Source organism: Tauraco erythrolophus, chromosome 1 (genome assembly GCF_009769465.1).
Source record: "Tauraco erythrolophus isolate bTauEry1 chromosome 1, bTauEry1.pri, whole genome shotgun sequence".
In the NCBI taxonomy this organism is placed as follows: Eukaryota; Metazoa; Chordata; class Aves; order Musophagiformes; family Musophagidae; genus Tauraco; species Tauraco erythrolophus.
In genome coordinates, this window is record NC_141465.1 from 134,996,835 (window position 1) to 135,012,205 (window position 15,371).

A 15,371-nucleotide genomic window follows, 5' to 3' on the forward strand; every position below is an offset into this window, starting at 1 on the left:
CTTTCCTTTACATTCTCTAATCTCTTCCAGACTTCCTCCAGATCTTGGGGTTGGAACTGGATGATCTTTGAGGTCCCTTCCAACCCAAACCATTCTGTGACTCTATGATTTATAAGCAATTGAGGCATTGCTATTTAAAGATTTTGGCTAATGGTTTTTAATGGTCTGTACGTTGGTTTTTTGGGGTTTTTTTTATGGTCTGCGTGCACAGTTAGACCAAGACAACCAGGCTACATGCTTCAGGTGTGAGTAACCACAAACCACTACTCCTCCTCACATCGTTTCCCCTCAGTATCCCATCTCAACTCAACAGCACCCATTGCATACTAGTTTATCCAGTGTGAGGACAGCACCTAAACCACCTAGCCCAGCAAACAAATATGGAGAGAGGAGATTATACACGAAGAAGCAGTGCTGGTCATATTAAACAAGGTCATTATGATTGAAGACTTTCACATATTATACATTCTAAGTGACTACATTTAAGTCAACAGACACCTTTAGTTCCTTTACTGCTTCTCCTGAATGACACTCTGCAATAAATTTTTGTTTCAAATTATACCAATCGATTCCTTTAGTTTCCCTAAGAGCTTTTTAGGGGTAGCTGTACCCCATCTAAATCACATACAGAGCAGCAGGGCTCTGCTGGCTGCTAAAGGCTTCTGGAGGTGGAAAAAGATGGCTGAGGCCAACAGTGCTGGGCACTGGGTGACCCAAGGGCTCAGTCTCACGTCCCTCATGGAGTATTCAGACCTCCTGGAAACACTTATTTCCCAGTGGGAATTCCTACTTACACCTCTTGCCTTCTCAAACGCATCTTGAGGCTGTTGGCTATGTAACATATGGTTATGCAGGTCAAAGCCAAGGCTTGCTGACCATCCTGAACATCATTCAGAGCTCTGCTGTCACGTCATACAGCAGGGTCGAAGTTTCCTACTTCGACAGTTTCCAGGCAGCCTCTTTCCAAAAGTCTGGAACATTTCTTTCCAGACGTAAGGAAGTCTTGCCCAAAGCTAAAACTTTTAGGTAAAGAGTAATAACCGAGCGACATTTCCCTTTCCCCTTCTCTCCTCTTCATCTAATTTTATACTGGAAGAACACACTCAGATTTAGTCTGTTGTTAGGTGATTAAGAAAGAAATACTACAAGTCTCCACATCACCTGACTGCTGAAAAGTGTTTTACTCTTTGAAAAAGTATTTATGAAACTGGTAGAATCACAGAATCACAGAATGGTTTGGGTTGGAAGCGACCTCAAAGATCGTCCAGTTCCAACCCCCTGCCATGGGCAGGGACACCCTCCACTACACCAGGTTGCTGAAAGCCTCATCCAACCTGGCCTGGAACACTTCCAGGAATGGGGCAGCCACAGCTTCTCTGGGGAACCCGTTCCAGTGCCTCACCACCCTCTGAGTGAAAAATTTCTTCCTTATATCCAATCTAAATCTGCCCTCTTTCAGTTTAAATCCATTGCCCCTTGTCCTATCACTACACACCCTTGTAAAATTCCCTCTCCAGCTTTCCTGTAGGTCCCCTTTAAGTACTGGAAGGCTGCAATAAGATCAGAGCCTTCTCTTCTCCAGGCTGAACGGAAAAAAATATAAACTTAAAAAAAAAAAATTGTTAGGATAAATTGTTAGAAGGGTCATTTGCCATGCGAGTTCCTCAGTGATACTCAGCTAACAACCTCCAAATTTTCTAACAGCTTCAAGATCTTCCGTCCACGTCCAAGTATAAAGAACAAAGATCTATTCAGACTGACTCCTCAAACGCGTCCATACCTTAAGGACACTTCTTCCATTTGGTGAATCTATATCTAGAAGTATGCTCCTAACCTATAAAGACTGCTACAGAGAGTAATTCAGCAAACAAGCCTGTTTTTAATAAGAAAAGGTTTTCTTTTTAAGCCAAACATCATCCAGTCATTTCTTGCAATATAAAAAAGCCCTACAGTTAAACTCTGCTTCCTTGATGCCAAATAGTGCCATTTACATCGAGTCAACCGGTATCAGCAAGTTTTCTCTCTTGCAATCTCAGTAAGTTTGGAGTCATTCCGTTGTTAAAATGGTAACGGCAAGATCATGACCACATCCAAAGTTAAGCCTCCCAAGATTAAAATTTCAGGGCTTCATGTCACAAAAGCAGCAACTATCTGCAGAAATCTCCCTTCCCCAGCCAAAAAAGCCCCCGCGTGGAAGCGTTTGGTCATCCAACAACGCGAATACGAACTAAGCCGTAAGAATATCAGCGTGGAAATGTTGTCCATCATTTCTGCACGCACGAGACAGACTTCAGCGGAGGCAACTATGATTGCACCAATGAATGGAGATCGGCAAGTTAAGGCCATAAATCTGGATGGAAGTTTATATATAATGAATGGAGAGCAACTTCAACGCTAATTGGCCGCATATTGTTTCCATTTCTGGTCTGACTGCAAGTCCAATGCTACAGCCTAAAGTTAGCACAATTTGTGCCTTGAGCACAATCCGCCTTGGTTTAATCATTGACAATGATGAGCCAATTCCTGGCATAACCTATGTGCTATCAGCCAAGGCAGGATTCTTCCTACACTGTTCAATAATTTATTTTTTTTTTATTATTTATTATTAAAATTAGCACTTCCATAACACTTAAAGAGCTAATTCAGGGCTTCAAGAGGCCACTGGCCTGCTACCAAATTTCCTTCAGCAGCCAGGAAAGCCAAGCCAGTTCCAGCAGAAACTCAAGCCTTTTTAAAGAGCCAGCTTAGCCAACAGTGTCGTCATCCTGCGCCTGCAGGCTGCTCTGGTGTCTCCGCAGCAGCTCCCAGCCACTGGCAGCCAAGAGCAGAGCAATACGAATGGGTAAGCCTGACAGATTTACTGCTGTTGCTCGGGGCCCCGAGAGCTGCCGTGCAATTGTTGGACATCAGGTGAGTCGCATGCTGCTGCCTGGGAAAGAACTGAAAAGCAAAGCAGATGGTAAAATTCCTTACCACCCTAATATAGTTTGGAGGCGGAGATCCATGAGGCTGTTGTTCTACTCCCGTTCTCGTATCACCTGCTATCTGAGATAGAATCATGGTTAGGGCTGGAAGGGACCTTCAAAGGTCACCTAGTCCAACCCCCCTGCAAGGAACAGGGATATCTCCAACTAGATCAGGTTGCTCAGGGCCTCGTCCAGCCTGGCCTTGAACGTCTCCAGGGATGAAGCATCCACTACCTCTCTGGGCAACCTGTTCCAGTGTTCTACAACTCTCATGGTAAAAAATTTTTTCCTAATATCCAATCTGAATCTACCTCCCTCTATTTTAAAACCATTACCCCTGTCCTATCACAAGAGGCCCTCCTGAACAGCCTCTCCCCATCTTTCTTGTAGGCCCCCTTGAGGTACTGGAAGGGAAGTCTAAGTTGAAATAAAATATTCTCCCTTCCTTCACAAGCTTAAAAGACAGTGGGAGAGACACAAAAACATTAGCCATGTACTGTAAGCTAAGACCAACGAAAGCTGCACCATCAATCCAGGAAGAACCAGCAGGCAAAAATTCAACATCTCTCCTCTTCACTTGCTAGCTTTCCAGTTGCTGAAATACAGGCTATGTGGGATATTTCTTCAAAGCTTTCCAAGTCTGAAGTAAAATTGTTTCCTCTTCCCCCCCCAAAAAAAACCTACTTTCTACCTCGGCTGTAAGATTTGAAACAATTCTGGCATACAATGTTCGGTCAATCCATTCAAAGGGGGTACTGACTTGGAGGGAAAAAAAAAAAAAAACCCACCAAACAACAAAACTGGCCAAGTTTTGGACTTCTTCACCATTAATGATTTCTTGGCAATAACGTTCCTTGCCTTGTTTGCAAGATCAGCCAGGTTTCCTGACTTCCCAAGTCCGCACCGTGCAGCGGTCTGACATAACTTGTTGACCACAAGTCTTTGAGTGCGACCAGCCAGCCAATTCCTTATCCCCCGAGTGGTCCATCCATCAAAACCATGTCTTTCCAGTTTGGAGACAAGGATGTCGTGTGGGACAGTATCAAATGCTTTGGATAAGTCCAGGTAGACGATATCAGTTGCTCTTCCCCTATCCATCAATGCTGTAACCCCATCATAGAAGGCCACCAAATTAGTCAGGCAGGATTTGCCCTTAGTGAAGCCACGGTGGCTGTCACCAATCGCCTCCTTATTTTCTACGTGCCTTAGCATAGTCGCCAGGAGGATCTGCTCCATGATCTTGTTGGGCACAGAGGTGAGACTGACTGGCCTGTAGTTCCCTAGGTCTTTTTTTTTCCTTTTTAAAGATGGGGGCTATGTTTCCCCTTTTCCAGTCATTGGGAGCTTCACCAGATTGCCACGACTTCTGAATTATGATGGATAGCAGCTTAGCAACTTCATCTGCCAGTTCCCTCAGGATCCGCAGATGCACCTCATCTGGTCCCATGGACTTGTCCACCTTCAGGTTCCTTAGATGGTCTTGAACCTGATCTTCTCCTACAGTGGGCGGTTCTTCATTCTCCCAGTCCCTGCCTTTGCCTTCTGTGGCTTGGGCTGTGCCACTGGAGCTTTTGCCAGTGAAGACTGAGGCAAAGAAATCATTGAGAACCTCAGTCTTCTCCATATCCCAGGTAGCCAGGTCCCCTGTTTCCTTCTGGAGAGGGCCTACATTTTCCCTAGATATCTTTTTATCACTGACATATCTATAGAAGTTTTTCTTGTTACCCTTGATGTCCCTGGCCAGATTTAACTCTATCAGGACTTTAGCTTTCCTAACTTGATCTCTGGTTGCTCGGACAATCGCTCTGTGTTCTTCCCAGGCTACCTGTCCTTGCTTCCACCCCCTATAGGCCTTCTTTTAGTGCCCAAGTTGGTCCAGGAGCTCCTTGTTCATCCATGCAGGCCTCCTGGTGTTCCTACCTGACTTTCTCTTTGTTGGGATGCACCACTCCTGAGCTTGGAGGACATGATCCTTGAATATTAACCAGCTTTCTTGTGCCCCTCTTCCCTCCAGGGCTTCATCCCATTGTACTCTACCTTTGAGGCAATGTTTGAAGGTTCAGCCGAAGCACTTTAAGACACACCGCAGCATACTGACACTGAGATACCCCCTCTTGGTCATGAATTAGTCTAGTGATTTACTGGTTTATACAGCAAGTTTATTCCTGACTGCAATCTTTTAAAAAACTGAAAGCTGGAGTGCAGTGACAGTTGTGTCTATTAAGCTAACACATGCTTATATTTACAGAAATGAAAGAGTCTCAGCTTTCTCAGACATTTGGTACTTGATTTTGTAGTTCTATCATACACTCCAAATATCTGTTTGCTTCTATCAGACGCATCTGGATTTTTCATGCACAGAATTCTAAGCCGTAAATACATCAATTAATTACAGCAGTCACATAATACGGCTACTTCTCACAAAGGAAAGAAGTGCCTATGGTCTTATTCGCCAGAACGACCTTAGTTTACAATGAGACTAAATTTAAACTGGAAATTACTACCAGAGATTTAGAAAATAGAACAGAACACTTCTGGCAATAAGGGAGATGTAGGATCCTGGAAGTAAAATACCCAAACCTATTATTAAAGAATAAAAAAAAAAAAATCCAAGACTTTCCTATTAAATACCAAAAAAATGGAACACACACTACTTTGCATCAGTCCAAAAATTAGATTATGGTGAGTGCCAGTCAGCTATAACTTTTTGTTTTGTTTATACAGCCCCTGAAACCATCATTTGCTACATCTGCTTTCCCACAAGAAAAATTTTTCTAATTTATATTCATATACTCCCTTTCCCAATTTCCTCAGAAATCCATACCTACAATTTGTCAAAAGCAGATGTAGGGTGAGAGAAGACAGTAGGGAGTAAGGAGAGAATGAAATGCAAGTCTGACTTGTTCATTTATGGCATGAAACCCCTACAAGAGCCAGTGCTGTAAAAAACTCCAAGACAGTGCTGTTGAAGCACAGATTTTCCATCGTTCTCTCAACCGGTTTTGAATGGACTTACACGTGTAAGACTCTAATTAAGTTTCTGGATAATCAAGTCCATGTGGACACTGCAACAGTGGATGCTTTGAGCTATTTGCAACGAGAGAAGAAAAGGAAAAAACACGTCTAACGGACTGGGAGCAGGGGAGGTCCTGGCTTCCAGTAGGAAAAACATTTAAAGGAGCGAGCTAGTATATACATCACCTTTAATACACATGGGGCACGAGCAGAAGAGGAGAGCCTTAACATGAAGCACAAACAATTTCTTTCCAGAAATGAAGTCACAGAACCTGAGATGTCTCTAGTCCTCTTATCCCAATTCATAGATTTCACTCCAACATTGGCATGGATTTGCAGTTTGATTTTTTTATTCGAAGAACGAACATCTTTGTGGCAAATGAGATAAAGTGAGAGTTTTGCTCTTCATGTTGGTGCTTATCACTTTGTGATTACAGAAACCTTGCTGAACAGACAGAATCCCATTCAAGATGTTGTACATAGCAAAAAGATAAATTATAAGCAAATACAGATTTCTGAAGGGCATAAATACGTGAAGATGACTCCCACCAGGACAGTGACACTGGTATAATCCAACAGCCTTTTGCTGACATGTAACTTGCCAACAAATCCTAGAATCCTAGAATCGTTAGGGTTGGAAGGGACCTTAAAGATCATCTAGTTCCAATCCCCCTGCCATGGGCAGGGAAACCCTCCACTACACCAGGTTGCCCAAAGCCCCATCCAACCTGGCCTTGAACACTGCCAGGGATGGAGCATCCACAAAAATCGTAACATTTAAGCTCAATTCTCGCTCCAAGACAGTGAGCAAAGCTAAGACTGGAACACAACTGGAAAGGAAGATGTATAAATTCAGGTTGAATGGGTTACAGGCTCCACCCGAAAAGGGAAACAGCTGCTCTCAAGTTGATTGTATTCTTCCAATTGCAGTCCACGCAACTGATAAGGTGTTTGTGACAACTGAGCACAGGCCTTACCCACTGGAGGGAGGAGGAGGAGGAGGAGAAACACCAGTCAATATTCAGGCGACTCATTTTTCCAAGCTGCATAACGCTGCGCTTTTTCCTGGAAACCATCCCCAAACTCAAATCAAAGTTTACTTCTAAGAGAAGGAGAATTCTGCAGCTGAAGCAGAGAAGCAAGATCTCCCACCAGAGCAAGGGATGGCTGTAATGCTCGCAGGAGTGTTCTGCTCCCAGTCACAAGTACGTTCCCCACCCTGCCCTGGTTTTAATTATCAGGGATTAGAGCACAGAGATTCTGTGCTTTTCCTCAACGCGAGATCTTTAATCCGTTTTATTTGTTCTCAAAACGCAGCATTGACTTTCCCTGATGCAGTTGGGTATTTCTGAGCATTTTGGAGACATGACCACATTCCCTGCCATCTTTGCCCAGGCTGAAAGACACAGCAATTAGCAGCACCTTCTTATAGCCATATCCTGGAACACATTGTAATAAAAAATAAGGAAGAGTATGAATGCCTCTGTTCATAAAATTCTCCTTTTTAAACACTTTCAGGTATCTGTTAGAAAATCATTTAGCTGAGTAAGATGCTCTGGTTTTCATCAACTCCAATAAACACCAGAAAAAGGAGGAGGATGGGGTTATGACTTCTAATCTAATTGAACATTGCTTCACTGAAATGGTCTTTCACATGCCGTCACAAATCGAGCAGCAGAATCAGGCTGGGTTTGAAGTTCTGCACAGCTCTGTGAAATCTCTCTCTCAAACAGTGCTCTGAAATCAAACTTGATCAAGAGCTGGCAACACGCATATCACGCTTACGCTAAAAATCTGCAGCTCCATATGGCATACTAGGAAAGCTGAAGATAGGAGCAGCAGCAGGAGAAGACTACTAACCCTGGAGTTAACATGCAAAAAAAAACCCCACCTCTCTCATGCTTCATGGACTGTTTCAACTTGCTATGACCCATGCTGCTCTCTTCTACAGATTTTGGCAAAAGCCAGGCTTGTAAATTGACTATTCTGATGACTGATTAGCCTCAGTTTCCATACAGCTTAGCACCACACAATTAAAACACCTGGGAACCTTGTCCGAAAGTCTGATTCCACAGATCAGAATCCTCAAGGAACCTCTCAAAAAAAAAAAAAAAAAAAAAAAATTCAGATCCCAGTTTCCATCTCCATCGCTACTTCCCAGGAAGACATCACCTCACAATTCCAACCCAGGCGGTTTTGAGGCCAAGGGAGATGATACTTGTTATACTGCTCACCCATTTCAGTACCGCTTATTAAAGTGTAGAGAGGCACTCAAGAGGTCCGATTACGGCTCATGTTTATTTATGCTGGCCTTAGGCCACCTCCGTTTTCATGTCCGAAGCCAAGGGGATGCCTGCCTTGTCTTGGCTGCCTGCAGAGTATGGAGAGCCAAGTCTTCCAGGTGGAAATCTTTCCTAGTTAGAAACATCAAGCCTGGCCATCCCACACTTATCACTAGGAAAGGGAAGTTTTAGCAGAGGAACTTACTGATTTAAGAGCACAAGTCAGGCTAAGAGGAACCCTACTACCCATTCCACACTGGAGACACCTGCTGAGAGGGGGTGATGGCAGCAGCAGTAGCAACATCAAGGTCTGACGGTCTGCAGCGCGAGCCAGCAAAGTGATTGCTAAGACACTCACAGGAAAAGCTAGAACAGGCTATTAGTGGCAGCCTTTGCCTGCCACACACACACATCACCTGCACAGGATGTGGCACTGTTCCTACTGCAGGAATATCCGTAACTACGACATTTAGAAAGGCTTTGGTCACAGCTATGAGTTGGAATCCTTCTCTGAGAAAAGAACAGCAAAGGAAAAAGCTAGAAACAAACGACGTAACTGTCAGAGTATATTTTAAAATGAAAAATAAAATATAACTTTCCTACCTCCCCGTATTTCTAACTACACATCCTACTACCAGCACCCTAGAAGGAAGAGGGCAACAAAGAGAGACTCGATATTTCCATACAGAGCTTAGAGGCTGAATCCTACTGACTGCAAGAACCTCATGAAGTTCAACAAGGCCAAGGGCAAGGTCCTGCACGTGGGTCAGGGCAATCCCAAGCACAAGGACAGACTGGGCGGAGAATGGATTGAGAGCAGCCCTGAGGAGAAGGACTTGGGAGTGCTGGTGGATGAGAAGCTCACCATGAGCCGGCACCGTGCGCTGGCAGCCCAGAAAGCCAACCGTGTCCTGGGCTGCATCCAGAGCAGCGTGGGCAGCAGGGCGAGGGAGGGGATTCTGCCCCTCTGCTCTGCTCTCCTGAGAGCCCCCTGCAGTGCTGCCTTCAGCTCTGGGGTCCCCAGCACAAGAAGGACATGGAGCTGTTGGAGTGGGTCTAGAGGAGGCCACGAAGATGATGTGAGGGCTGGAGCACCTCTGCTCTGGAGACAGGCTGAGAGAGTTGGGGCTGTTCAGCCTGGAGAAGAGAAGGCTCCGGGAAGATCTTATTGCAGCCTTCCAGTACCTAAAGGGGCTACAGGAAAGCTGGAGAGGGGCTTTGGACAAGGGCGTGGAGTGACAGGACACGGGGCAATGGCTTTAAACTGAAAGAGGGGAGATTTAGATCGGATATAAGGAAGAAATTTTTCATTCTCACGGTGGTGAAACACTGGAACAGGTTTCCCAGAGAAGTTGTGGCTGTCCCATCCCTGGAAGTGTTCAAGGCCAGGTTGGATGAGGCTTTGAGCAACCTGGTGTAGTGGGAGGTGTCCCTGCCCATGGCAGGGGGGTTGGAACTAGATGATCTTTAAGGTCCCTTCCAACCCAAACCGTTCTATGATTCTATGACTGCACAGCTCCATTCCGTTCACTTCTCTTGTGCAGATGCGGATGGAAATACAGGAACTTAAGGGAAGTTTGTAAGACAGTACAGCTTCATGTAGCTTACCTCTGGGTTTGTTATCAGACACTACACAACTCCCCAGAGTCAGAGCAGCTGATAGCAGGGTTTCTTCCTGCTTTCCCTCCTTCTCACCCCACCAAATGTCTGAAAGCCTGAAGTTTGCAACGGCTGCTCGTAGCAACTGTACAACATCAAAGCCTGACTGAGCTACTGGCTGCCAAAACGGGGCACTCCAGCGTTGTCCAAGACTGACATGTCTTGTGCTTCTCCTTAGCTGTAAACAGGTCAACGTACCCCCAAGATACACCTTAACACAAAGCAGTTTTAGCCCATGAAGTCTTTGCTCACTCCATTGTCCCGCACCAAGAGCTTATGAAAAACAGCTTCAAGTGCAGCATAATTTCCATGTGTTAAAAATAGCTGCCCGAAGGCAGTTACTGCATTTGGCACGTGCAATTCCACTGACTCTGTAGTCTCAGAAAAAAACTACTCTGAGCTACTAATGAGTTTTTCAACACTACAACTGCTTATGTTGACTCCGTACTTTTGTCTCTCCTCCTAGTTTCCGAGATCAACTTGTGTTAAGTTCTGTTTGTTCCATAAGACTAGCCAAAATGAAAGAATTTAAACACATAAGCAATGTATTTGTTAAAAAGCTTCTTTCCTAAGATAGGTAGAGCTAAATAAAAGCTGCTTTTATATTGTTTCTCCAAGTTTTAGTCCTGATCATTTAAGATAGTTGATTTTACCAACATCTCAAAGTTTCAGACTGCAGACAAACACTACCTACATTTGTATTCTTAAATAATTAGCAATGAAGAGGTGTAACTTCTACATCTACTTGTCATGTATCAACACACCCAACGTCCCACAGCGCACTGGAAGTTTCTTTGAGCCCCTAACCTAGAAAGCAGTAATTAGTTGCTAGTTCACAAGCTGAGCTCCGGTCTTCCTCAGAGCAGTGTCTTGTCACTGACAATCTTGGACCATCTAAAGTCACTGAACCTGGGCCATCATTGCTGTGATGTGAAATACAGTTATAATTTGGTTCGAAAAGTCATGCTTACTTCTCCAGGGCACTGCAGCCAGATTTATTTTCTTATCACCAGAACGGCAAGAATTATAGAATGGTTTGAGTTGGAAGGGACCTTAAAGATCATCTAGTTCCAACCCCCCTGCCATGGACAGGGAAACCCTCCACTACACCAGGTTGCCCAAAGCCTCATCCAACCTGGCCTTGAAGACTTCCAGGGATGGGGCATCCACAGCTTCTCTGGGCAACCTGTTCCAGTACTTCACCATCCTCAATGTAAAGAATTTCTTTTGTAAAGAATTTCAATGTAAAGAACCTGTTGTTTTTAAAGAGGGCACAGCCTCTGTGGTCTCTGGAGTTGCTCTAGTTTCCAAGATTTAGTCCACTAGGTCAGACAGCAGCAGCAGAGGAAGCCTTTTAACACCTGGAAGCATTATTTAAACCAACTTCAGCCAGGTTAGAGATTAGCAATATTACAGCAGTTGCCTGCAGCTGGCCTTTTACTCAGCTCCGGCACTCAAATTGTACCAATATCAGTTAAAAACCAATATTTTTTTAAACAAAAATACAACCCAAACATTTTCAATTTGCACTAGCACGAATGTGCCATCCATGTAAAATCTTCACATACAGGATTTTAAGCCCTTTCTTTAGTGATTGCCAGCACATCCCATCTTTCCCAACACCACTTAATACCGAAAGGTCTATTTTTCAAAGTTTAAAGAAAAGGATTGAAAACCAGGAGAATACTAAATACAAACCTATTCCCATTAGTGCTGCAAACGTGCCGAGAGCCTGATTATGGAGACATGTCCAGAATATGACCTCAGATGAATTTGGCCCATCCTGAGTGTTATGTGAAAGGTGAAACGTGTTACTGTATAACCTATTACCACCAGCTACATAATATTTAGAAAGCCTTTAAGTGACCTCTTTTCAGGAAATCTGACAATATGGCCAAGGGACAAAAACCTCAAAATTTTAGCTTTCCAGTTGGGCTGGTTAATTTTTGTTAGTTAGCCTTTTTAAAACAAATGGCTGGGAGAACATTCGTCATTTCCATATGGTGTGAGCAACTTATTAGCAGGACTATGTTTGCCTGAGGATCTTGTTCCTACCCCAAAACAAGAAGGTCCATGAGCTGTAGAGATGCTGAGAACTTCCTTGTGTAAAAGCTAAGCTGGCTGGGTGCTTCAACTTCTCCTCCTGCTTAATTAACTTGTAAATCCATGTAATTAGGCATCTGAGCACACAGGCACTTTTTTAATCCAACACTCAAAAAATTTTCTACTGTTCACATGCTCTGGCATTCCTAATTAATTTTTTTAATCCATATAATTTGAGCCAAGCACATGCTGTTCATTAAGGCCTAATCACAAGCTTCCTAAGTTTCAGCTATTGACTTCTTCTGAAAAGTAAAAAATAAATATAATAAAACATAAATAATTTCTTCCCCCAAAAAGCAGTTTTGATAGTGGACAGATCAACCACAGAAGTTCTCATTTTGTAGTTTTTCAAGAGCTAAGCTAGAACCTGCTCTCTCAAATCGATTTTCACACTGTGCAGCTGATCACAGTGGCTATGCCACACCTGGCAGAATGGTACCACCAGAATAACTGGGATGCAGATACCTCCAGGACTTCCTTCCTTTTTTGTAAAGTTTAAACAAAGCCAGTACAAGCTGTTCTTCGTACTCACACGTCTCGTGAAAACATTAGGAAACCACACGTGCAGCTTGTGAATTTTTACTACAGACAAATATCATATCATGAGAAAGTCTTCAAAATGTGGGATTTATGCGACCAGATGCAAACTTTTATGATGTGGACACCTCCCTATTCTCTTTAGAGCAAATAGACAGAAGCAGGCAGATAGAAATTAATTTCTTACTAAAGTACACGTCCTGGCAAATGAATCACAACTCCAATTATGCCCATCTCTCTCTTCTGGTTTAAGTGGAACATGCTCTTACAAAAACTATCTTTGAAAAGAGCTCATGGGCTGGTTAATCAAGTCTGGACTCCTGGAGTAGGTGGCAAACCAGGCTGCTTGGTAGCAGAAAAATGACACCTGACAGAAAGAGACTAGGAATTACTTTAAAAGAAATTAACACTATCACCAGTCTTTTGAGCTAGATATCAAAGGCAAGCAGCAGCAGAGAAAGGGCACCTGTAAAAAGGCAGAGTTAACACAAGAGGCAATAGAAAGGATTCAGGACTACATGGAGGACATTGCCTCAGGTCCCAAAGAACTTTCCTAGCTAGGAAGAAAACAGGTAAAAATAGCACCTAGGTATGGTCACACATTAACTTTTGCTGGAACTAGACCATGCAATATATTGATAGGGTACGTAGAGTTCACTGAAACACAACCAGCAGCAGGTCTGGTGCTGAAGACTGGAAAAAACTGTTCCTTTTAGGACCAAGCCAAAAGAGAGGAGGATGTCCTAGCTCTGAGGCAGGGCTGAACAGGAGCTACACCCAACAGCATGCCTAGAAACTGTAAGAGACAGTGCCTGGACTCTCACCTTCCCAAGACTGAGCAAAGTGCACAGCTCCAGTCACCAGGTTTCAAAACAGCACTGGTGAGCATCCAGCAAGGGGAGCTTTATCAAAGCAGACATCTTCATTTCTTGTCAGCTTTAGGACAGACAGTCAGAAACTTTCAGAAGAAGGACCACAGTTCAGATTAGACAGAGCTCCAGTTGGTCAGGGTTGATGACCAGCTGGTATAACTGAGAGTTTTTTTCTGGAGCGTGCTTCATGCTACAAAGAAGCACAAAGGAAAGGGGGAAAAGTGCATGAACAAAGCAATCAGGATGACCAACACACATTTTCTTCTTTTTCTTTAAAAAAACCTTAATGTTAGGTAGCATAAGAGTTCTCTTCCAATGGACTGTGACACACGCCCTGGTTGTTCTCCACTAAAAGCACGGAAGACAGACATCTAGAAAGCAGCCTTTAGCTTAAATATGCTTTATAGAAACAAGAAACAGTGCATTTATATTTTGAGAGAGCTTTATTTTATGAAACTTCTGAATAAGCAACCTGGAGTTAACTTTTCCCAACGTTTTCTTCACTATTATAGGGCTAACACTTCACGCAGGCAACAGTGACACCTACTGTTACCACTATCAAATGGATTCAAATTTTACAACTGCTAAAAAACCACACACATTTTTCCAAAGACTTTTGAAAACATATTAAAACGTCTCCTTTTCAAGAGTTTCCTTGTGGCACATCTATTGCTATTACTGCAGAACTGAAGTCACCAAGCTGTCTTGTAAAACGCCTTGTAAATACAAATTTCTCAAAACCGACCTACTGATTGTTTAAAGCCCCTGTTACAGTTTTCCCACAGCTAAAATTCGGGAACTATTATCATTAGAGCAGATATGAAAGAGGCCTTCTTCTTTACCTTAGCATTTCATGTTTTTCACCTCCAGAGACAGCTAAGTAACCACTCAGAAGTGCAGTTACCATACCCTTTTTGTACCACACACGTGTTGGGGTAACTGGGTCCCTGACTACGCAGTGCCTCTTTTCGGAATTACAAAGGAAAATTATGCAAAAGGTAAATTCGATTCAGTAGCTCAACATTAAAAAGAAGCCACAAAACCTCACACACACCCTTAGGTGTGTAGCTGCTTTGTTCCAACGACAGCATCATTCTATCAAGTTAAGTTTTGGCAAGTTGCTTTCATTTCCTCATTGTTCTAATTTATTTAAATAAATCTATAATTTTGTTGAGGAGAACAGAGTAGGGGCTTTCCACAGAAGCTCTCCAACAAAGAAGTTCCATGGTTTCAACGTTCACAAGGCAAGTCCATGAGCTAGCTCCACAGTCACCTTCTAGTTCAGAGCATCGAGTGTCCACATGGCAGAAGCCTAGGGACCACCAAGGAACATACACATATCGAGGTCCATCTCCTTGCCACCAGCAGTAAATCAGCACCACCTAGATATCTCCTCTGCACATTCCAGTCCAGAAGGCTTGTTTATATTTAGAAAGGCTCCTTCCACACACACACGAAAGAATTTGCAATAGCCGCACAAAATATTCTCAAAAATCTTACCTAAGCAAAGAGAAGACATCGTAAGAGTTACGAACACAATTCTGATCCACCTGGAGAAGACTGTTCTTCAGGGCACCTGAGTGATCCTTAAGGCAAAGAAAGAATGTTAATTTAAGAATCAAAATAAAGTATGGACTTTTGGTAGGAGAACAAATGATCTTGCATTTCATGTACTTCAAATCTGTCTTCATACAGTTTTACGTACAGTAGGTAGAAACAATTTAAGGTGGCAATAACACCAAGTTCCAGTCTGGCTTGCAACATCACTTACCTGTGAAGATGTTAAGGACTTATCACTTTATCTGTGTTCTAGACATGGAGTTTGCTGTCTTGAACTTAATAATCCATTACTGCACACATTTTATGCACAGAAATACTGAAGGATGCAATTTACTGTACTGTCATTCTTCAGCTTGTGACCTGAGATCTTATTCAGT

The 15,371-nt window shown here is 43.3% G+C and overlaps 1 protein-coding gene across 4 annotated transcripts in view; it reads right to left on the reverse strand.

Moving 5' to 3' along the window:
• Positions 1-15,371, reverse strand: part of UVRAG (UV radiation resistance associated) — a 109,178-nt gene that overhangs the window by 59,251 nt on the left and 34,556 nt on the right. For all 4 annotated transcript variants that reach the window (XM_086622300.1, XM_086622306.1, XM_086622322.1 and 1 more), the window contains one exon: positions 14,935-15,020. In XM_086622300.1, the coding sequence (XP_086478426.1) occupies positions 14,935-15,020 (86 nt within the window). The remainder of the gene's footprint in view (positions 1-14,934; positions 15,021-15,371) is intronic.